The following is a 24,077-nucleotide window of genomic DNA, read 5'->3' on the forward strand; positions in this document are numbered from 1 at the left end:
TGAGGAATTACAGTTCCATGTCTGCTTACAGGTACCTGAAAACTAATCTGTTCATTTTATAATAGGCTGAAAACACTTTGACTTTCAAGAACAAAGGTCCTTGTGATGTCATCAAGCCATGAACTCCTGATGGACATCCCACACATTCACCAAGAAATGGCAGAGAGCTCCCAAAGACTTGCAGTGCATGTCTCTAAGTATCCTAAAATGTCCCCTCTAGAGGAAAGACTTCCAGTTTTACCGTGTGCCTTGTTCATCCCAGCAAGACCTGCTGAGTGTCTCATTTCTTCCTCCTACATCTCATAATTTTGTAAGACTGCTGTGCAGCAAGACTCAAGCTGAGGGATTTGTCTCCCTTTCCTCCCTAAAACCCAAATCCTGTTTAAAAAAAAAAAAAAAATTATTAGGGGTACGCTAATTTGGATTAATCTTTTATTAACTGCTACCACTGCTCGACATTAATATAAATCCACTTCTGTCTCCTCTCACGTATCACACAGGTGGCACGGCTGCAAATTTATAGAAGCTGCTCTGGAGACCGCGGCTTAATTAATGCAAGGCAAAGAATTACCTCTGGATGGAAATCCATCTCCTTACTTTAAAGCGGGTTTTTATATTTGTTACCGAGTAAGGTTCTCAGCCAGACAGCGCAAAAGTACAGTAAAGGTAAGCGAGTTACTTTTCATTGGCTTCCTTTCCTACACAGCCGTGAATAGCAAAGGCATTCTCCCTCTCTGTAACTAAGAAAACTCAAAACGCGCGAGTGCTAGCAGACCACAGAACGGTCTGAAAACACGGCGGCGAGGCGCAGCCACCCGCACAGGGTCCCGCAGCGCGCTGCCTCACTGCCGCTCCGCACCGGGTGCCAAGAGCGGCAGAGCCCCGCCGCCCCGTGCGGGCTGCCCTCCCTCTGCCCGCCGCCCCTCAGGCACGGGAGCGGCCTCTGTGGGGCCGCGGTGGCCAGGCTGCCGGCGAACAGGGAAGCAAGCAAGCAAGCGAGCAAGCAAGCAGTCAGACTGCAGGCTGGCTACCACCACTTAGCTCGGCGGAGGAATCGCCCGGCGGTGCTTTGGCCGTGCGTGTGCCGCGGAGGGATCCGCGCGGGCCGCTGTGTGCCCGCCTCCTGCGCGGTGCCGCTGCCTCCCGATATAGTGCGGCGCGGCGCGGTGCGGGCAGCAGTTGGCGGGCGGCGCTGTGCGGTGTCGGCTGCGAGCGCATCGAACTTGGGACTGTCCGCCGGCGCCAGCTGCTGAACATGAGCCTCCTGCCTCTGTACCTGCTCGGATTGCTCCTCAGTAGCGGGCAAGGTAGGAGCGGGATTTTATTTTTATTTATTTTTTATTTTTTAAATTGTTATTATTTTTTCATTCTCCCTGAATTATCGCTGTCTCCGCGCTCCGACACTCAGCTTCGCGTGCAACGGGGGAAGGAGGAAAAATCAAAGCGGTGTGTCAGCCGGGAGCCGAATTAAAGCGGGTCTCAAAGTTGTTCCATTCCCTCGCCCCTCCCTTTCCTAGCGGTCTTCGAGGCGCGGGGAGAATCGCTTATGAGAAGGGGGGAAAAGCTGCGAGGTTCTCCGCGCACTTCGCCGCTCCAGGTTGCGCCTTTTTTTTTTCTTTCTTTTTTTTTTTTTTTTTTTTTTTTTTTTTTCGGAGATAAATGTGGGAGGGAATTCAAACCAATAAAAAAAAAAAAAAATCAGTTGGGGATCGCGCTTCAAAATCCGCGTCTGAGTGAGGCAGAGGCAGCGTGGGCTCCGTTCTGGGTGCGGGCGGGAAGGCAGCCGGCCGCGGGGAGCCGCTCCCTGGGGCAGGTGTGCGGGGTGGCCCCTTGTGCCCGCGGCGCTGTGCGGTGGTGTTTTAATGTGGGGAGGGGGGAAGAACGATGGGTGGCTGTCACCTGTGTGGTTACCTGGGGCTCAGCCCCGCCTGAGGAGGCGGCGGTGCGCGGTCGTGCGCGCGGTGCCCTCTGCCAGGACTGCCCGCCGCGCTCCGAAGTGTTGAGGCAAGTTTGAGCGTTGGTTTCGGCAGCCGCTGAGCACCTGGAAGCAGAGCGCCCGTGGGAAGGGCGGGCGGCAGCTCACGGCTTTTTTTTTTTTTTTTTTTCTTTTTTTTGGAGGAGGTGTCAGGGAAAATAATTTAAAAAAAAAAAAATGCACTCGATGCGAGCGGAGCTCCGCGTGGGAGAGGCGGGGAGCGCCCCTCGGGCCGTGCCGGCGCCCGACAGCAGGGGGCGCCAGAGCTCCATGGCGCCGCGCTGTTGTCGGCCCCGGGTACTGCCCCGCGCTAAGCTCCGGGGCGCCGGGCCGGGTGGGGAGGTTCGGGGGGAGGCGGTGGACCGTGGCTAGGAGACTCGGCTGGACACCGCCCGGAGCTCTACGGAACGGCAGTGCCGCCCGTTGCGCCTGGGCGGGGTGTGTGGGGGGGTTCAGCCTGAAGGTATTGAGAGCGCTGCTCGGAACGTCTTCTCCTTCGGTGTACTTGCCTCCGAACCTCCTGCCATGCAGACATTTTGTCTCGGTGTTAAGTAGTGAGACTCCACCGGATGCTCACCGTTTGCAGAGAAATACTTCTCTGCTTTTGTCACCTCGGGACGAGCTCGGTGTGTTTCCCGATTAGCGACCGAGAAGCAGTTCGGAGGCTTTCCAGCGCAGCTAGCGCTGGGATAGCAATGGAAATGCATCTCCGGGTCTTTCTGTCGATCTACCTGAGTGTAATGGTTATAGGAACGTGGTCTGTGGTTCCTCTAACAGAGGAACGGCAGAAGGGTGGTTCATGAACTGTGATTACTGCAGCTTGGAAAGATCGCATAGTTTCGGTATCTTCCTATTGCAAATGTCAGGCGTTAAATAATGGAGTGTAATTCGAGATGCCATTAAGCAGAGTTCTAGAAATGATAGCAAAACAGATACGATAGAGGGATGAGAAAGATGAAATCTGAGTAAATGTAACACTGACAGTAAGTTACAAGTGTTAACACAATGAAATTAGTCCTTTTGTAAATTGATTTTTCTAATGAATGGAGTGCAGTTGTTTTAAGGTGGGAAGAATTTTTGGAGTAGTTGTGGAAATAGTCACACAGCCTCAATGCACAGTGAAGGGATAGTAAATGCGAGTGGGAGATATTGCCTTTTAGGTTGGTAGGGGACAAGGATGTTCTGCAGTGATTGCTTTGAAGATAAACATAGCCTTGGTCAGGGTTTTATCGTTGCTTTCTGTATTTTTTTTCTTGGCATCTCCTCCAAGTAATCTTGACATATCTTGAAATAATTCAAATAATCTCAGAGGCTGTTCCAAATTCTCTGGGGGCTTATCCTCTCGATATATTAATGAAACTACTATTTTTTTCTTTATGTTGAAGAGGAGATAAAGAAGAATTTGGATGGTTAAGAAAAACCCAGTAATGGGATTTAGATCATTTGCTTCAGAAATACAGAAAATCTTAGGCTGAGGGTGTGTATTTTTTTTTTTTTTTAAAGTATGTAGCTGCAGTAGATGTCATGAAAAATGACTGAAGCTTCTTCAATGTGAAGTGCTGTTGTCTAAGACTGAGGCGAGGAAACTGTGATGTGTTTGTTCCATTTCAGGAAACTGAAGCAGTTTGAAAAACAAGTGGCTGACAGCAGCCCCTTCTCCCAGCCCCCTTGTGTTGAGAGCTTATGAATGTCATAATTATCTACCAGGGCCAAATAGTCCCTTTCCTAATTTCACCACAAGGGAGGAGTTTAACTGACAATGTTATTATGCTAAAACAAAAGGATTTTTCTTTCCTTAACCTTTCCAAGCTGTCCAGGATGAAAGGCTCAAATTTAATTAGCTTTGCTTTAATAAATAAATAAGCAATAAACAAAACTCTCCCCTTTTACTATGTACAATGATACAATGCTCAGAAGAGCGGGCTTCATTACTTGTGGTTTTTTTTTTTTTTTAATCAGTGTCTGGGGACACTGACTTAAAGAACAATAAAAGAAATAGGATTTTGCTATGTAACATACAGTTCTTCAGGTTAACAGAAAATTTATGATACTGCAGTATAAATTGCTTCACTTGCAGAATTTAATCCGTTTTGTGTTCATTCTCAGTATTTGTTGTGGTGAGTACTTGTACTGTTATTGTGCTCTAGGTTTCATCTTCTTGCTGTTTTGATGCAGAGCTCACTTTTGTTTTTAATGAAACATTTCTCTTTACAAGTGCTTATAAGGAACTGCTTGTTAATAAAGACTGTTCCCCCAAAAGAGACACCAATGTGTACATCTCATTTACCATGGTACAGTTACTTCCTAGAGCCTTGCAGCTTTCTGCTTTTTATGTTGGAAACAGATGAAATCTTGAATTGTCAGAATTGATGGTATGTCTGCTGGATTAAGTGGAACTGGTATTATAGCTCGAGATGTAAACTGAAGTCTGAAACCTGTCCTGTGACTTCAGCTAGCCATTATTTTTTGTTACCAGTTGATTCATAGAACTGCAGTAGGATGAAAACAATTTCTCTGGTGTCTTCTCTCCTTTTCATCCTTCAAAAAAAAAAAAAGTATTAAAAATGTTTTGAATTTGCTTTTTCTTTTTTAAGCCTTTGTAACTTCTCTTCATGTATAAACCAGAATCAGAGTATCTGCTTGAAAATAAATTGGCTGAAGTGTTCTAGCAGATTTCCTTCAGAATGGATTCTTCAGAAGTATGTAGTTTTGTTTCATGCAATACTATAAAAATGCTTTATTTAAAGAGTTTTTTACTGCTTTTGGTGGCTTCAAATAATGAAAAGTATGAGATACTCCTGGAGCTGAAGCTTTAGTCTTTTGTTAGAAGTTGAATAGGGTCACAGTTGTTATCTATAGGAGTGTTCCTGAGGTGTTATGACCAGTTTGTGTATTATTTTGCCTTTAACAGGTGTTTCTTACAACATGCAGAAAACAAACAGAGGTTTGTTTGCCCTTTCATTGACCTTTTGAGGTACCCATCCCAGATGATTCCTGTTTATTTACTGGTTTCTTTCCGACTTACTACAGTAATCCTCCAGTTATATTCAGTACGTGACATTTGATTCCAGGATGAGATCAAGTCAAGTTAGTATGGTATTTTGGAAAACAAATGTTTTAACTGCATAGTAGTTGGTGGCTGTAAGTTGGAGATCTGTTACTGAAAGAGTAGGGTAGGCTGATCTAGGTAGATAATATGGGTAATACCTCATATTTTGAGCAGTTCAGAGTAACTAATTTATACCAGATTATTTTTCTTAAGGGCATGCCTTAGTTGTTATAAAACAATTGCAGTACACTAGAGGCATGCTGCAAGGTACTGCATGTTGCAGGTCATTTGAAATTGGTTAGATTACTCTTGAAATTCAGAAACAGAGGAGGGCTTATGAGTAACCTGATAAATGGGCCTTCAGGTTGGAATTTAATAGATTAGATCCAGGCATCCTGGTATCTAGCATATCTTCATTTATTTTAATATCATAAATTATTATGACCTAATAATTGTGTAATGTTCCCCTTTTTTCCGCCCTTGGTATATTTAGGTGCTTTCTAGTGTATGTAGTTGACTAAAATAATCCAACTTTTAGTATCTGTTTTAAAGCTTGAAATAGTTTTGAATGATAAGAGAACTCAAAATGCTCTTATTTCGATAAAATCAGTAATCCAAGGATGTCTGGCTTCAGTAATGTAATCCTGCATTCTTTAACAATCTTTCTATTGCTTTTAAGCTCAGTTTAACTCAGTACTGTGGTTGTGATTTTAGATATTCTTAAAGGATGTCAAGAAAATGAAAGGAGTTGATTTTAAAATAGCAAAATAGTCTTCAAACTCTGCATAATACTTGTAACATCTTAAATCAAATCTTTAAAAACAAAGGTACCAAGCTTCTTATCTTTGTTTTAGGGTTACACTTCTATATTACTTGTTATCATTGATTGATTGCATTAATTGGAGAAGGTTTTTTTTTTTTAAATTTGGTGTAGGTGAGATAAGAATCTGACTCGTAATTTTTTTGAAGGGAAAACAAATAAGCTAGAGAAGTAAACAGGGAGAGTCACCTGACTATAGATATTTGCATTTGCAGGTTATGTTATTAAAATCTTGTACTAGAAAAAAACATTGGCCCTGTAAAACCTGCTTAAATGTAGTATGGAGAATGAGCCTCAAAGAACACATGTATGCATACAGAAGCCTTCTTTTTAGAAGACTATTTTTTTTTTTAACAAGAACCTAATATAAATAGCCTGCATTTGTGTAACTGTGTGAGCAGTGCTGGTTGCACTAGTGTGGAAGCTGCTGTGCTGTGCAGGAGTCAGTTGTCTGCAGTAGGCTTTGCATTAGGCTGTGGAGTGTGAAAGCATAGCTTGAAATGGCAGGTGGTGAATAACTTTCACTTATGAAAAGGCATGGGATGGGGTAATGTTATCAGTTTATGGTGCTTTTACAATTTAGGAAATGTATGTTTTTCCTAAGTAACGGAGAATTTATCTCGTGTGTTGAAATTTAGGTTGTTAATGACATGAGATATCACAGGAGTGGTGGCTACAAATGAGATACTATAAGAAATTTAATTCTACAGGTGATCTTAAAGGCAGCTATTAAATGTGAAGGGCTTTGTGGCAGAGCTCTAATACTTCAAGTCAGTGGATAATTTCCACTCACTTAAGCTTTTGTTTGCCTGAGAATGACGCAGGACCAGTTCAAGGAATTATTTTATTCCCTCACCTAAGTTAATTTGCGGTGAGGTAGATGACAAAGTGTATCAACTACAAATCCATTACATGGCTTCTGTCTGCATAAAAACAGTACTGCCATTTCAAACAAAAAGTTCTGAAACGTTTTGTGATCCCAGTTCTTAGAAAAGGAATCAGCATCTGTTTGACCTCATCCCTCCTTAATAAGGTACACCAGAAGCTCTGAAAGTAGGGTGATTGAGTCTTCTAAAAACCTATTTTAAGAAATAATTTCAGTGAACCTGAAGATCTGTTAAGCAATGTGCTCGCATACCACCAGTTTCCCTGCTATAAATGTGATCTGATACGATCAATTCGTGGATGTAAACTGTCTAGATAAACTTGCAAAGCTACATTAAATATTATGGATATTTAGTCAGCTTCTTTACAGCTGTAGTAGGTGGGAACAACAATAAATTTCCTCTTATCCATGTCTTACACGTGTTCCAACAAGAGCTAGCTCTGCATAAAAAGCATAAAACATCAACATATTCATTTAAGATGTAGTAGTGTTCTGTTTTGTTTTTTTTTCCCCAGAGAAAAAGGGGAAGAGGAGAGTGGAAGCAGCCATTTTTGTCTTTTTTTTATTGTGCTTTTAGAAGCATACGCTGCTTTCTATTTACTATTCTAATTATTTGAGTAGTGTTGCTAAACAGCAGGCAAAGGTTGATGAATAACTTCACAGTCCAGAAATAAGCAAAGTAATACATAATAAACTTGTCGCACATGAATAAAATATTAGGATGTGAATGAAAGTTTCCTTCTCAAAATGACTTTTCTAGTTAGCTACAACTGCAGCATAAATATTCAGTTTAATATTAGCTTAAGTAACAAATACCAATTGTTTGGCTGTAAGCTGAAATTCTTAGTTGGAATTCATGTATGAAATTCATAGAATTGCTATCTCATGGCTTTGCCCAAGTGGTACCATTTGAAGCATAGTTTGAATTTAGTTTTAAAACAAAATCATTGCCATCAATTTTCTTACTACTGCAACACTTTGCACAATATTCAGTCAAGCTGCAAGCAATTGCAAACCCATTAATTTCACAGACCATCATGCTGCAGCTGAATTTGACTTGTTTGAAGTCAAGCCTATACTTAAAATGATAGAGTACTGAAAAGGAAGCATAAAGCAGTGCACGAAGATCCTTTTAGCATGTGTCGTAGATGGGTGTGAACAGATAAGAGTTGATTCTCTTGCTGTGAAATAGTTTTCTGTCCTGATCATATATTGTCAATTTTCTTCACAACACAGAAGATGTAATTGTAGTGGCAGTGTTACCATGCCAATTGTTTCCCTTTTTGTTACCTTATTAATCAAAGCTAAATATCCAGCGATTGGGGGGGAGAGGGTAGAAAAGAAAGGGTGTGTTAAACGTACTTAAGACCAGTTAACAGGAATAATATGATGCAGTGTTGTTTTTGAAGTTATTAAACAAATTAATGTGCCTACCAAGTCAGAATTGATGTACTGTGTGACCTCATGATCTGACAGACTAAAGACAGTGGAGAAAGAAACAGGATAAGTACAGAACGAGTGGTACGTTACTTCTGTTGGTTCACCCTACAGCATCTGGGGATTTCTCAAGTTATGTCTGTGTGATCTTCCTGCATAATCTCAACAAATCTCTGGTGCGTGAATTTGTTTCTAAACCTTTTGATACTCTGATCTACTTGATGCCTTGTCAGTGATTGTCGGGAAGATGAAGAGAGCCTGAAAAAAAAAAAAAAAAAGGTTGCTTAGTTGCTGTGTTTAAAGTAATGTAAGGAGTATAGTAACATTAATGCAAATAAAGTGTAATGAACAATAATTCTTTACTCATCTTTTCTGTGACATTGTATGTACTATGAGAAGCTCAACTAGAAAAGCTATTCTGAGAGGGGTTCAGGGTTAAGTACTGTATTTGTGGACTTCTCAGAGGTTTTAGTATGCTATCTAGTTTCTTTCCTAGTTTTCTTTTTCCCCTAGTACTTAGTTTCCTAGCCTTTTAGTAGTGGTTATCTTTACATTACCATTTGTTAGATAGTTGAAGTAATTTTAATCTGATCTGCATCAGGCTAATTGTAATCAACCTCTTTGTTTATAAGACTGTATTCTTCTGGGGATGGCTGTAATTGATGTTGTGGGATCTGCCTTAGGTGTGAAGTGGGGCCTAAGATTTCTGACCAGTTACTGTAGTAACACAAATGCTGAGAGGTTAATTGCAAGGAAGAAGACCCCAGGAATGAATATGTGGAAAGTGCAGAGGCAGTTAAAATCATGATATAAGAATAAATGTATCTGCACAGACCAGAGAATGTCCAGTACAAATATAAATTACTGGTCAAAAAGGCAGCAACTCTGGAGCATTCCAATAGTGAGAAGAAAGGAGCATGGTTATTCTTAAGATGGTCTTTGTTAATTTATTGAAGTATTACATGCAGAGTTTCTGGAATGTCCCAGGAGTGTGTCTTAAGAGATGTGAATGCTCCGTGTGAATGCTGTTGATGTAGAGAGAAGTGACTTTCAGACTGCTGAATGGTACTTTGTAGAAATCATTATTGCAGTGTTTCTCATCCTTTTGTATGTTTTCCATAGCAGAAACTATTTCTGAATGTGGTATGAATTGCTGGAGTTTCTCCCTTATTACCTGTTGCAGTTTCTGCTGATGTGACTAGATGTCTGAACGTTTATAGAGAACATCTGAGCCCTACTAAGCCATTTCTAGGAAGACATAAAAAAAAAAAATAAAAAAATCAGATGCTTGGCTATCTGAAACCTTTTTTTCTGTGTTTCTGAATGTGTCTTGTCACATGTTCGAAAGTGAAAGGAAGTTGATCTTGGGAAATGGAGCCTTAAGTTATATGTGTATTTACATACACAAAATAATAGAGAATTAGATAAAAATGAAGAACACTGGAACGCTGTGGCTTTTGCAGTTGCTTAAACGATTTTGTCAGTCACTCATATTTCACAGTAGAATTAAGTTTGGTTTTGCTAGTTTTTTGCTTTTTGTCCTTCTATTTTAATAATGTCAGTCTAGTCTCAGATCTGAAATTATAGATGAATTATATTTAAGTGGGCATTATCACCAGTAATTTGAGTTTTGTGAATAACACAATAATTCATATACTCTGCACTTGCAAAATAATACTGACTTCAGATTTATGAAGAACTGCATGCTGACTTTTTCCCAGTAGACAGTGCCTGTTGTGTAATGTGAATGCAGAGTTTATCTTCAGCCTTCACTATTTATTTTAAGAAAATTATATTATGTGAGGTGAGTTCTGCTGACAGAACTGTGCATACCTGCGGTCATAGAACTGAAGTCAGTGGGAGGCTTGTGTATCAAGAGTGCTGTTTCAGGGGTTATACTGATTGCAGCTTTCAGGGCCTGATTGAAGCTTTCGGGAGTTGTGTAACTACTGTGTGTGGAGGAATTTCAATTTAGTGAAGAATAGAAAATCAAGCTCTGACTCCATGTATATGTAAGTAGTGGGCATGTTTATTAAGTAGCACTGATAAAGCAGAACAGTAATCCAACAGCAGAGAAGAACTGAGATCTGAAGTTATGTTCTGACGTAACCAGATTCTATTCAAGATTTGAGACAAAAAAAGGTGGTTTTTATTTATAGTTAAGCAAAAGTCTTACTGTAAAGCCCTCATTTTTATTTCGTTTTCCCCTCCTTTCCCCCCCCCCCCCCCCCCCCCCCCCCTCAGGAGTATATGAAGAAGTTGAGCCTTGTGCAGTTAACCATTATGTGTTACTAGGTTGTTCCTGCTCAGGTATAGCTGTGCTGGGGACTTTACTGAACGGTACTACTGAACAGTAGAAATAAATAAAATCACCATTTGGTTTTGTTCTTTTTTTTGAGAGATGTGATTTACTTGTTTGTTTTTTGTTCCGTGACTAGTCAGAATTGTTCCTTGGATGCTCAGTATTCAGAGCATGCCTGTAGGTCTGTAAGCGTTCTGTCTGAATGATAGATGAGAAATGGATTTCTGCCTGTTTATGGCAGTTATGGACATAGGGTTCAACAGCTTTTTAGCATTTAGTCAAAATAATCCTCCCCAGCACCTTTGCATTACATTTGTGAGCAGTTTTGCATTTTGCAACCGGAGTACATATGTATTCATGTTACTGAGTCTGGGAAATATTGTGATGTTTTCCTGTACAGTTCCCCTAAAGTCACTGTAGACTTATTTGAAATTTTAACATTCTAAGAAGTAGAATTACAGGTGTTCATGTAATGTGATGGTGGTAGTAGTAGATTAAGTTTTTGTGCATATGATGCAGCTGAAAGAACATGGAATTGTATGTGCTTACATGCTGAATATGTCTTGTCACATGTTCGGAAGTGAAAGGAAGTTGATCTTGGGAAACGGAGCCTTAAGTTATTTGTGTATTTATGTACACAAAATAATAGAGAATTAGATAGAAATGAAGAACACTGGAACGATTTTTAATATTATGTTCACTTTTTCTGCCTCTTACAAGTGTTAGTGTTAAGATTCTTGTATGTGTTCTGAGACCTCAGGAAAGAACTGTCTGCATGCAGTCTTTATAGGTGCCATGTTATATTTGCTCCTTATGTGCAGGAGTGTGTGTGAGCAAATCTGGTTGGAGAAATTATTGCTTCTGGGAGGAAGAAAAAAAACCTTGAAAGAAAATACTTTCCTATGAATAGTAAATGTTTCTCTTCTAGGTATTCAGGAATAAATAAAACTGAGAAGTACTACTTTTCAGAGGGGGTTTCTTTCTGTTGAATGGGAGTTCTGATCTGGTTTCTTTATCGCTATTTATACTACGTAAAATGACTGAAGTCACTGAATGGACTGAAAACTTAAAAGAAAATAATTTTTTGTACAAGTGTTATTGCAGAATACTATTCTGAATATTTTTATATTTAGTAAATATTGATATTGCTTAATGCAACTTATTCTCTTGATTATTTTAGAGACTACGGAGTTCACTGGATTAAATCCTGTAAAAATTTCTAGGTATGTTCCACTTTGAACTTAATGAAAATTAGCCCTGTGGAAAACCTTTTATACTGTTTATAGATCCACACTGGATCTATTACATGTGATGTGCAGGTTTTGAAGAAGTAATATCTGTATTTGTCAACCACTAAAACGATCTATCTGCACAGCAATACTCTGTTTTTACCTCTGAAAATAGTGCAATTTTCTAACTATTTGTAGACATTTAGTTAGAAAAACCTGTGTTTCAATGAGGAGGAAAATGGATAACTCAGCAAGAAGGAGATAACACCAAGCACTTAATATTTATTAAAGATGTGCTTTAATCAGAGGAGAGAGTTTTTTTTTTTTTTAAATATGTTTTGTTTTCATAGCCCAGTTATGCTTTCAGTGTCTCTCACGAAGTTTTGCATAAAAGCTCTGGAAGACTTTAGTCTTAAGACTAGAAAACAGGCTTTACTTACAGACAATGTTGGCATTTTCACAAGTGTTGGATGACTTATTTGATCTGTAACTACATGTGGTATTTGTGAATGTTCTGAGCTTATATGATAACTTGAGCAATAACTTTTTAAGAAATAATACTGCAAAACATTCTTTACAGTCTTGCATTTTTGTCCTAGAAATGGCTGCAGATCTGTGATGAGGAATTAAAACAGGAAAAATGAGTAGGAATTTTAAGGCTTTATTAGGAAAAAATACATAGCAAAGCAGAAGCACTTTTGACAATGCTTTTCTGCAAAACAAACACTACTTTCAGTCTAAGTTTAATCATTCCTGAAGTATTTTTGTGTAAGGCTTTATTTTTTATTACGTAAATGATTTTGTTTTCTAGCCTTTACATTACAGAAGTACCTCTGTGATCCCAATGTCTTACAAGAAGGAAAATAAGCATGGGAACAGTTTACTTTCTTAAAGATTCATTCAATTAACTCAGCTTTGCCCTACTTCTGTTGGCAGGATTTCTCTCCTCAAGCAGTGCTTCTTTTCAGTTACGTTGGATGGTATGACTCCATAATCAAAGCTGCATTTTTGAGGTATGATGTCATGGAGGTAAATATTTTTGTGGTAAAACTTCTGGTTTTAGCCTTTTTGCATCTTGTAGTGTAAACAGTCTACAGAAAAACCTGGCAAAATAAATTAAAAAAAGGCTGATCTAACTGAAGAATGAAGTATGTGACTTGTTGGTTGTGGTTACCAACAAGTAAAATGCATTTATTATCAGAATACAGATTTCAGACTATCAGTGTTCCTAAAATTACGTTGTCCATCTCTAATGCAAAAGTGCCTGTGCTTTTGTGTAAGGTTTGCTAATCCTGAAGAAAGTAGGAGATGCAGGTTAATAGCAACTTCAGTAGAGGTTCTCGCAGAACCAAGGGTGGCTGGCCAGTCAAGTCTCTGCCAAATTCTTAGTACCAGTGGTGGCTAGCCAATATAGCATCAGCCCTGAGATTATCTCCAGCATATACTGCTGGTGTCAGACTGGCAAAATGTCTTCTAATCTCCTCTTAGTACTGTGGCCATATATGTAGTAATGGGAGACAACACATCGTGTATCAGGATATGCAAGGTCATTCATAGAAAGCAAGGGTACTTGTACTACTACAGAGCAGTTTCTCACAATGCTCTCACATGCTGAAGATAGAGGCAATTTATTTGCATTCCCAAGCTAACACGAGCTTTTTTTTCTTCTCAAGGGCTAGTCACCTGTTCAGGCTGTGATCTTTATTTTTCCATGTGTTCCAATTCATTGTGGCTTACTGTGGGACATAACTTGTTGGAAGATAGCTAAAGTGTGCTGCATTCTGATAACACAGTCATTAGAGAGTGCAGCAACTAATAAGACAAATAAGACAGAATCCAATAATACTGTACAACCACTTCCTCCAAAAGGAAGGTATGGAGGCTAACCAGAGAGATGAGATTATTCTTCAGTTGTCTGATTTGAGTAAGTTGGCTCTTTGTCTGTGTCATCATAAGAGATTTTTTAGGAAACATGAGGAATGTATATGCAGTAATTGGACTTGGTGATTCCACAGTTACTCTAATGGGCAGTGATCAATATGTCTAAAACCATGTGATTCTGTGATGCAATTTTTCATGTTTGTTCTAATTCCTAGTTAATCAAGCCAGTGGCTTGTTGGATTAAATTTAGTCCTGCTGCAGTATAATTAGCTAATGCTGATAGTTGCAATAGCAAAGAAGCACCAAGCTGTCAGCTCATAATGGTAGAGTTCATTGGCAGCAGCTCTGGTTCCAGTACTGGACAGACCCACCGAAGATGAGTGTTGCTGGACCTGTTGCTCACCAGTGCAGAAGAGATCATAAAAGAGGTTAAGATTAGAGGTGGCCTAGTGGAGTGCGGTCTTGAGGAATGTGGGCTTGCCAAAGAGTAGAGTCAGGACTGTGAACTTTAGGCTGTTTAAGGAATTGTTGGATGAAATCCCTGGGAAACTGTCCTTAGGGACAAAGGAACAGAACAGAGCTGGCAGTGCTTTAAAGATGCCTTTGAGAGCGCAAGGGCTCTCCTTCTCTCAGAATAAAAAAATCAGGCAGATGAGACAGGAAACCGGTGTAGCTGAGCAAGGACCTGCAAATTAGACTGAAGAGGAAAAAAAAATGGAAAAGTATAAACAGTGGAAGCAGGGATAAGTTGTCAAGGAAAAATATAGGGATGCTGTATGGGTCTGTAGGGATGGAGTCAAGAAAGCCAAGGCACAGATGGAATTGAACTTTGCCAGGGATGTGAAAAACAACAAGAAGGGATTCTTTGTACTTATTGGGTAGAAGAGACAGGCAAAGGAGAGTGTACCTTTCTCTGATAAATGAAAAGGGAGAGCAGACCACCTCAGGCATGGAGAAGGCTGAGGTACTTAACAAATTCTTTGCCTCAGTCTTCACAGCCAGTCAGGCTTCTCATACCTCTCATTTTCCTGAAGTTCTAAGTGGGAATTGGAGCAAAATCTCTCCCAGTGTAAGACCAGAGCATATCTGAGAACAACTCATGGGGCTGACTGTACAATTTATGGGGTCAGATAGCATGCACCTCAGGGTTTTGAAGCCACGGACTGATGTAGTTGCCAAGCTGATCTCCATCAAACTTAAGTCATGACTGTCAGGTGATGTCCCATGTGACTGGAAAAAGGGAAACATTGCTCTCATATTGAGGAAAAGAAGAGAAAAGAGAACCTGAGGAGCTACAGGCTGGTCAGCCTCATGTCTGTCTGGGAGGATCATGGAGTGGATCCTTTTGGAAGAGATGTTAAGACACATGCCAGATGTGGAGGTGATCTGAGATAATCAGCATAGCTGCATCAAGGGCAGATCATGCCTGACCAATCTAGTGGCCTTCTGTGGTGGAGTGATGGCATTAGTGGACAAAGAAAGACAGCGTCAAGTGCCCTACCTGGATTTGTGCAAGGTGTTTGATGTGGTCTCACATAACACTTTTATCTCAGTGTTAGAGTGAGGTGTATTTCAATGCTGGACTACAAATTGGATAAAGAAATAGTTGGATGGTCATAACCAAAGGGTTGTTGTCAGTGGCTCTGTGTTCAAGTGGAGGCTGGTGATGAGAGTTGTTCCGTGGGGGTCAGTTGTGGGACCAGTGTTCTTCAGCATCTTTCTCTGTGATGTAGACAGTGGGACTGAGTGCACCTGTAATAGATTTGCTGATGACACCAAGTTGTGAGGTGCAGTTGACACAATAGAAGGAAAGCACACAATCCATAGGGATGTGGACACATTCAAAAAGTGAAAATATGAGAATCTAATAAGGTTCAACAAGTGTGGGGTATTCCATTTGGGTCAGGGTCATCCCAGGTTTGTATACAGATCGTGAGAAGGGCTCATTGAGAGTAACCCTGCAGAGAAGGACTTGAAGGTCCTGATGAATGAAAAGCTGGTCATGAGCCAGCAGTGTACTCTTGTGGTCCAGAAGGTCAGCAGTATCCTGGGCTGCATCAAAAGAAAGTGGTTAGCATGGAGGGGGATGTGATTGTTACCCTCTATTCCACCCTTCTATAAGGCCCTATATGGAGTACTGTGTTGAAGCCTTGGTCCCCCCCAGTACAGTAGCGATGTGGAGTTTGTGTGAGTAGGTCCAGAGGAGGGCCATGAAGACAACCAGAGGGCTGAAGCACTTCATTGCAACCTTCTAGTACTTGAAGGGAGCTTACAGGCAGGAGAGAGACTGGCTTTACATGGCCTGATAGGGATAGGACAAGGGGAATTGCTTTAAGCTAATATAGGGTAGATTTAGGTAGATGTTAGTAAGGAATCTTTTACTGAGGGGATGGTGAGGGTCTGGAACTGGTTGTCTGGGGAAGTTGTAGATGACCCATCTCTGGAGGCATTCAAGACCAGCTGCATGGGATCCTGAGCAAGCTGATGGAGGGGCTCGCCACTCTGCCTGTAGCAGAGGGTTTGGAACTAGAAGATTTTTAAGATTCTCTCCAACTGAAGCCATTCTGTGAAGACAAACGTAAAATTGACACCAGTTGCAATGCATTCGCCTTCCATGGTAATATACAGGCAATGCTAAAATTTTGAGTCAGTGCTCCTGCTTGAGTAGGGACATTACCAGGTCTGTTATACCAGAGTTTTTGTTCTGATATTAGGTGCTGCACGAGTAGATCTGGTAACAAAAGAGGGACCTGGATCTGTCACAATATAGTCAGTGGTCTGTGTAAAATAAAAACAGACTCATTGCTAAATGTTTTTGTGGGCCAGGTACCAAGCCTGGTACAGGTGCCAGTAGGCAAGCATGCTGTTGCTATTGCTTTGCTCCACATCTCTTTTTTTTTTTTTTTTTTTTTTTTTTAATTCATGTCTTTATGGGGCAAAACTATTTGTAAGAGTTCAGTGTGTACAGCATAGACAGTGTGGGTGATAATTGGTTGTTTTCCAAATTAGGTTTATCTTTAGAAATTCTACATTGTGCAGCAGCAGAATGTGGATACTTTGTCACATCTGTAACTTCAGCATTAAAAATGTAAGAGTTATGCAAACAGAGTACCTGTGCAATATATATTCATGAAGCAAAAATAAAACCTTATCCTTTTAGAAGACAGGTCACTGCTAGATTGAAATTGAACTGATAGTGAGAAAGGAAAACCAAGCTTCACTAAATCCTAGAAAATGTTCTAAGTCATTATTTTATTGTTAATCTTCTGTCAAAAAGTCTTATTCTCCAGACAAAAAACCTGTAGGTCTAATTTGGTAGATTAAATACCATTTCTAGACAATAGACCAGATACCCATTTAAATAGGGAAGAATTATTTTTACGACGTCTAAGAGGCATTCTAGTTTTCTTGTTAGAAAACCTGTTTCTTCCTGTTGAGAAGACTTGTGATTTAGTTCAAATGACTTTATTTGTGCCTCATGATTTTACATATTGGGCCACATGAACATGTACTCTGGATTAACTAGTTCAGGCACTATAAAGAGATGAGGTAGGTGTTGCACCTTGGCTGATAATTCTCTTAATGTTGTTTATGCTTCAATTCTGTCCTAGTCTCTAAAATAGAACTACTTGAATTTACTTTCGTGGTTTTGGTAAAAATTTCTGTTTTTTCATTAAAGTCAGCATGCGAGTGCTTCTCAGAATGAGCAAAGTCATACTTCTCTCTTGGATTTTTGTTATTGTATTAAGATACCCCAAGTTACTGGCATGAACTGAGACACAAATGAACATGAACAAGGTCAGACAAGTCCTCTGTGAATCTGGAATTGAATTAGCTTTTTTAATTTCAGTCCAGAGCCTTTGAGAGTCATCCTGCTTTTCTTCTTCGATAAGATTCAGAGTCAACACTGGCATGAAAATGTATTGGCTGTAAACTGATTTCTTCTGTTCTTTAGGGGGTGTACACACTGATTGCAGCAGCTGCATTAAATAGGTTTAATCTGTGGCTAGTGTGATTGGGTGTGGTGATTTGTCCTTTCTTACTGAAATCTGCAGATTAGCCAATGGAACATTCACTTTAGAGAAGATAATGAAGCAAAACATAAGTATACTTGTTGATGCTTTTCTATATTTTGTGTCAGAAATTATATTTCTTTTGTAGGTTTTTTTGCAGTTTTGAAATAATAGCACTCATGATTCTTTTGAAGAATGGAAATGAGTAACAATGCTGTTTTGTTTCTATGGCAAAATGGGCAGTTTTGGTGTTTCAGGCTGATTTTGAATGTTAAATGGCTATCACTGCAAGTGATTGAAATTGAACAAGAAAGATGCTGTCAGTATCAGTAAGTTCAGAATCTGACCAGCTTTTTTTTTGTCTTTGCTTACTAAAAAAAGTCTGAATTTGTTCCTGTGTGTCCTGATCTAGGTTTTCCTGCTCCAGCAGGGGGATTGGTCAAGGTGATCTTTCGAGGGCCTTTCCAATCCCTGACATCCTGTAATTCTGTGAAATTGCCAGACTAGACAGCTTTAGTCTTGAGCTTTGTTTCTAGTTTTGAAGTTAAGATGAACCTTCCTTTGTCTTATGGATATTTTTTCCCTTTTTTTAAATAAAAGTGGTATAGTGTGACACTGCTGTTTTGTGATAAGTTTTAGGGTCATACAATACTAGTACAAAAACACTAAAACTTTATCAATTGAACAACTGGTGACATAAAAGCAAGCAATAACATTATTTATGTGAATGTTTTGAATTGGTGTTTTATAGTGTACTAAATGCTGTTATAGGCTGTGTAGATGCTTTAATCCACGTGCAGTAAAAGGACTCTGAAACGCTCTCTGGAATACTACTTCCTTGATCTGCTAGCACAGAAGAGAGAACAATAATTACAAGACAAAAATTTGTGTATTCCTTTTATTGTTCGTACACATAAGCGATCATCTATTGCTGTAAATTGGATTAGCTGTTTGAATAGCAGTGTAATTTATTTAAAGTCTTGAGGATTGTAAAAAGTAGAGTGAACCTGTACTTGTGAGACTTATTAACTTTAACAGGTTATTTGTTCAGCTATAGCTGAATGTATTGGATTACAGCAGAATTCTTAACCATTGACAGTGTGAAGAGCTTAAGGCTCAAAATGTCAGCAGAACCTTTAAATCTGCATCTAAGGGCTGTTGAAATGACATTGAAAACTAGTCATATAAGTTTGTGAAACCAATTGTTACTTTCTGCAGAGCACATACAAATATTCATGCTTACGCTTTTTCCCCAAATGGCTGGGAGAAATCATGATGTGCCTTCCAAATGGATTTGTATAGTTGTCTGTGAAGTCAGTTCTTGTACTTTGAATTTGTTTAGTGTGTTCATTCTTAAGTACTGAAAGGAATGTTTTGGGTATCTTCCTGAACTACAACAGTGATGACAGCATGAGAGCTGTGGATACGTGGCACTGATGAGGTCCATTAGAACATGCATTACATCTCTCCTGGGTTCCACAGGGCTGGAAAGAAGAAAATATTTCTTTCTTCCTTCAGGAACTACTTAAATGATGAAAAGCATAACTTATACTAACACAAACAAGTTATCAGGATTGTTATTTATAGTGTTTAAGCATAGAGTTACTTTGCTGGTAAAAGCAATGCAGCTGGATCAGCATGCATGACACTGGCTGACAGAACCGTGAATAACACTTGCATTAACCCATTTTGCAAATAAAACTGAATTCTATGTTTTGAGCATGCTTTCTGGTATTTTTTGGGGGGGAGGGAATAACTTATCTATTCAATTAGATCTTTAATACTTTTTTTTTTTTTGAAACTGCTCTTTATTTAGAATTTTCTCCAGTATGGTACACTGTATTTTTGGGGAAATTTTAGAACTGAGTGCTTCTAATTTTTTTTGGATCTTTTAAATATATATATATATTTAAATGTTTGCCAAAATATGTAAAAATACCCTTCCTGTTACTTAGGTGAAAAAACCTTTTTTAATGTGTATTTAAAATAAGCTGCTTGACAAGAATAGCTGTTATTTTATTAGATGTTATATTGTTTTGTGTAGTATGTACCTTGTTTTTCATAATCTTGATTGGAGATTTTGCACATCAAGCCTGTCAGTTTGGTAAACTAGAGGTTGTATTTAATCTGTAGCCTTTATGCAGTTTTCTAAAAGAGGGATCTTTTTGAGTGCAAAGTTTGTTGTCATGTTGCTAGTGTGTGTTTCTGACCAGAATGCAAAGTAGTTTCAATCCATACATTCTTTTTTCCCTGGACTGGGGTAGCTGCCAAAACTATGTCAGTAGATTAACTTCTAAACGTGTCAGCTTTTACAAAATGCAGTTCATTGTTTCTTGACCAGTTAGCAGCTAGTTAAAAGGCAAAAACAGTTAAAATAGTTATGTATCTAAAATACTGAGGCGTTTAAAACTACCAGAAGAGAGGGGGTGAAAAATCAATTATTGAAACGATTTCTAGGTAGATAAAAATACTTAACTGACTCTTCAAATCAAAACATGCCAATTCACTTTGTAAGGAAGATGACCAAATTATGACTGATTACCTTTAATACACTATTATATTATTCAGTATTAAAGACTTTATGTTGCTTGTGTGAAAAACAAAACTATCCAGGACAATTAAACTTGCCTGGAACTGTTAAAATGATATCTAATAAAAAACCAAAATGCCTGAGCTTACTTAAGGAACCAGAGAGTATGAAAGTTACCTGTGTGAAGCAAACTGCAAAATAACCTTTTTAGGGGAGTGAGGTAATGATGCCTTTCCTCCACGCAGACATGTATACATGTTCACATTGGTCATGTCTTTTTGCTTGTGTACTACTTACACCAAGATACAACAATTGGATGTTTATGCTTTGTATTACTTTCAGTACATTTTGTTCTACAGGTGGAAAACAAGCAGTTGGCTGTAAATACCTTGAAGTTATGTACTTTGTTATTTAAGCTTCATGTAGACTTTTTTTCTGAATTTTGAATGAACTGTCCCAGCAGGAGCTAAGCTTTGCAATGCAAACTGCATTTTTTGTGATTTTTTTTTTTTTTTTTTTTCATACTTAGATCTTAAAAAGTATATTGTCTCTTCTGTCTTGCTGTAACACATTACTAAATATTATCTGTAAGAAAGCAGATCCTGTTATTTTATCATAGTGATGACAGGTGCTAGGTGCAGAGAGGCAGAATTATTTTTGTTGACTGGCTGATTTGACCTCTGTTATTTTAAGTTACGTTGACTGAAAAGTTTGAATTACCTGTTAGGCAAAGCAAAGACAGGAGGTGGTGCAATGAAAAGTCAGTAACCTTAACTTGAAGTGAAAATTTATATTGCTATATAAAAAGAACAGAAAATTTCTGGAAAACATGTATCTGTTTAATGTTGAACATTAGAACTGTACACTTTGACAGCCAGCTAGCTGTATTAAGTGAATTGTTACATGCAAGGTGAGGGGGGTGGAAGTCATGTGCTTAAGTATTTTTGAAACAAATTATGTAACTTAAAGAAAATGAAGAGGGAAGATGTTTCTGCATAGCTAGAGAATATGGACTTAATGTATCAGTTTGTGGAATTGAATCTTCTCAACTGATTGATGGTGGAGTAGACTATACAGTAAAGTAGTATTTACACCTGCTGTGTAGATTATGGATCTGTAGATTCATTCCTTTAGCGCCTTTTCAATCTGTTCTTCCAGGGCCCTCTCTGCCATCCCATTCCCCTCGTTGCCTTCTTACAATGGAGTACTGTTTGATTTAATAAGAGACTCCAGACAGTGACATACCCTATATATGAATCACTAGTTTAATGTTGAAAATGTGTCATTTTGCAGAACAGTAGTATTTCTATCTGTAGAACAGTAGTTATGAGTCATGAGCTGCATTTGTTTATCCTCAACTTACAAACAGCATACATGGTGGAAGACAGGCATGGTTCTCTCCTCCTGTGACACTTTTTTTTTCTTCCACCCCCTTCATCTTCTGGTGGAAAAATCTGTGAGTCTTAAGGGAGGAAAAAAAAAAAAGTTGAGAGGAATATATCAAGAAATGTGGTAATGTTGTTTTGGCATCCAGACTCTCTTCCAGTAAAGTTAAATGCTTCTAGCTCACTTTTTTCTTAAAGCTCAGCTAGCTTCACCATTATTTGCTATCATTACTTTTTGTTACTCTTCCTGAGATGCTGGTTATAGTGGGATTAGTTCAAGGGTGTCACATGCATTCATTTTCTTGAGTTCAGGAGCTCAGTAGTGTTTTAGTGCAATGCCAAGGTTTTTGTAAGGAAAATAAAGAATTAAATAAGGCATTGGAATGTGGAGATAATGGTTTTTGTAAGTTTCTGCAGTGGAAGTGGAAGAAAATGAATGGGCACGTATAGTGGAAATGCTAAGTCAAAGACTGAAGCAGTGGTTGAGCACCTGGTGAGAAGGTGGGCCAGTCCAGGGGAGCTCAGGTGCAGCTAAGTGACTGGAAGAGATAGAGCCAGTATCCATCCCTTCCCAGCCCTCATGTAAGGGCTGACAGTGGAGGGGAAGGGTGTCTTGTTGGAGATCCCTGCATACCTGGAGCCTTCTGATGGTAAGCAGCTTCTTTGTGTGCCCACAACTGTTGCGTTTAAACTAATCCTCACTTGCTGCAGCCTAGGACCTTGCTGCTCTGATGCTACTGGTGTGCTTTCTGTTGCATAGAGTGAGTAATTTCCTATCATCTTGAAATCATAATCTGTAGAATGGTTTGGTTTGGAAGGGACCTTAGAGAAATGTGCTTTGCCGTATGGGCAGGGATGCCTCCCAGTAAATCAAGTTTCTCAAGGTCCTGTAACTGAAATAAACAGGATTCAGTGGCAAATGCTATGCTTTTGTTAAAAGGTAAAAGAAAAATGTCTGTCTGGTTCAGACTTTCTGTTTGTTTTGAAATAGTGTGTGAAGCTGTATTTGTGTAAATATGTGCTCTATCATGCAGTTTTCACAAATAATTTCATTTGCGATTATACTGTTGTCCCAGATTCCAATGAGTTCTGTTCTTTTAATAACTGTATACAAATCTAGTGATTCATTTTCAAGCATAAATGCCTATTCAAGATGAGGAAAACCTAAGAAAATGGACTTGTTTCCTTTAAAATAGAGGAAGATATGCTTGAGGACTCCAAAAATTCTGGAATGGTATGTGGAAGGGAGAATTATTCCTTCTTGAGCTGGAAATATGTGCTCAGTACAGGAACAGGTGATCATGGACTGATTGAACAATATTAGTCTGAAAATGTAAAGACTGTTTTCATGTACAAAACAGTGGAACAGCCTTGAAAGTTTAATGGTTGTATTAAAAAAAAAAAGTATTTTTAAGGAGGGAAAAATCTGAGTAGCGTAGTGCCTGCAGTAGCAGGTCAGTAGATTGTTTTAGTTAAAATTGTTCTGTTCTCCTCAAGAACTCCTTGATTTAGTTTTGTAACTTAAATTGTTCCTCTTAGATTGCGTTTAGTAAATAAGTACATCTAACTATTCAATTATGCTATTATTACTGAAAAGAATTTATTACATATTTGTTTGTTCAGCAAATTATTTCTGGAACTTCAAGATGTATAAAATCTGTTCAGTGAATTCTCATGCAGTGAGAATTACTTCTGTTTTCATACATGTCATGATCTTGTTATGAATTGGCAATTATTAACTTAGTCTAGAATTTGAGATTAAAAGTAGTGTTTTGTAGTACTTTGAAAGTATGCCTACAGAATTTACGTGTGGTCTGAAATGTTTTTTAAGTGCTTGAGAGAGAGAGAGTGTAGAGCAAGAATTGTAATGCCTTGCAAGTTGAGTATGTCCAGTATGTTGAAGTCTCGTTCTGCGAACTTAAAAGGATGAACAAATGAGATGTGGGGATCATCTGCACTGTTTAATATCCTCTCTTATGAAACACCTTGCCAAAATGTACTGTCCAGATCTTGAAGCTTCTTTCTTTTACTGAAAGATGCTCTTCTCACCTTCACCAGATTGAAGCTATTTGGGCTATAATTTAAACTTGCATTGCTCTGTTACTTGTATTTTAGTAGCTATTAACTTACTTACCATAAAAAGTTAGGTATCTATATATATTTGCCACATTTTTTCTAATCAGGGAAGTCTAATTTCCATTGCTAATATCAGTGAAGGAAATAAATTTATGTTGCTAGTAATGTTGAAGTTCATATTGTATGAAAGTCTATCAAAATATCTGTCTTATCCAAGTACATTATTTATAGTTGCAGTTTGTGGTGAACACAGGCCTTTTTTTTTTTTCCCCCTAATTCTGTTGAATCCTGTTTATTACCTAGTAATTGCTTCAATGCCTTGCCTTTGTGTTGGAGCTTTAATTGCATGTGCCAGCATGCCATAAAAAAACATGGATTATAGTTTGTAGGGTCGAGCTCTTCCAAGTTCACATGCTTCAAGTAATTGCTTTTCACTTGACAAGAATGTCTATCTGTGGAACATTCACACAGATCTAGAGTTCTCCAAATGCTGG

General features: G+C 38.9%; 1 protein-coding gene across 1 annotated transcript in view; it reads left to right on the forward strand.

Moving 5' to 3' along the window:
• Nucleotides 1–1,140: 1,140 nt before the first annotated feature.
• The window catches only part of NCAM2 (neural cell adhesion molecule 2), a 231,197-nt gene continuing 208,260 nt past the window's right edge, over nucleotides 1,141–24,077 (forward strand). Inside the window, exon 1 of the mRNA XM_048951225.1 lies at nucleotides 1,141–1,307. Within this exon, the coding sequence (XP_048807182.1) occupies nucleotides 1,256–1,307 (52 nt within the window). The 5' untranslated portion in view covers nucleotides 1,141–1,255. The remainder of the gene's footprint in view (nucleotides 1,308–24,077) is intronic.

Source organism: Lagopus muta, chromosome 1, assembly GCF_023343835.1.
Source record: "Lagopus muta isolate bLagMut1 chromosome 1, bLagMut1 primary, whole genome shotgun sequence".
Taxonomy (NCBI): Eukaryota; Metazoa; Chordata; class Aves; order Galliformes; family Phasianidae; genus Lagopus; species Lagopus muta.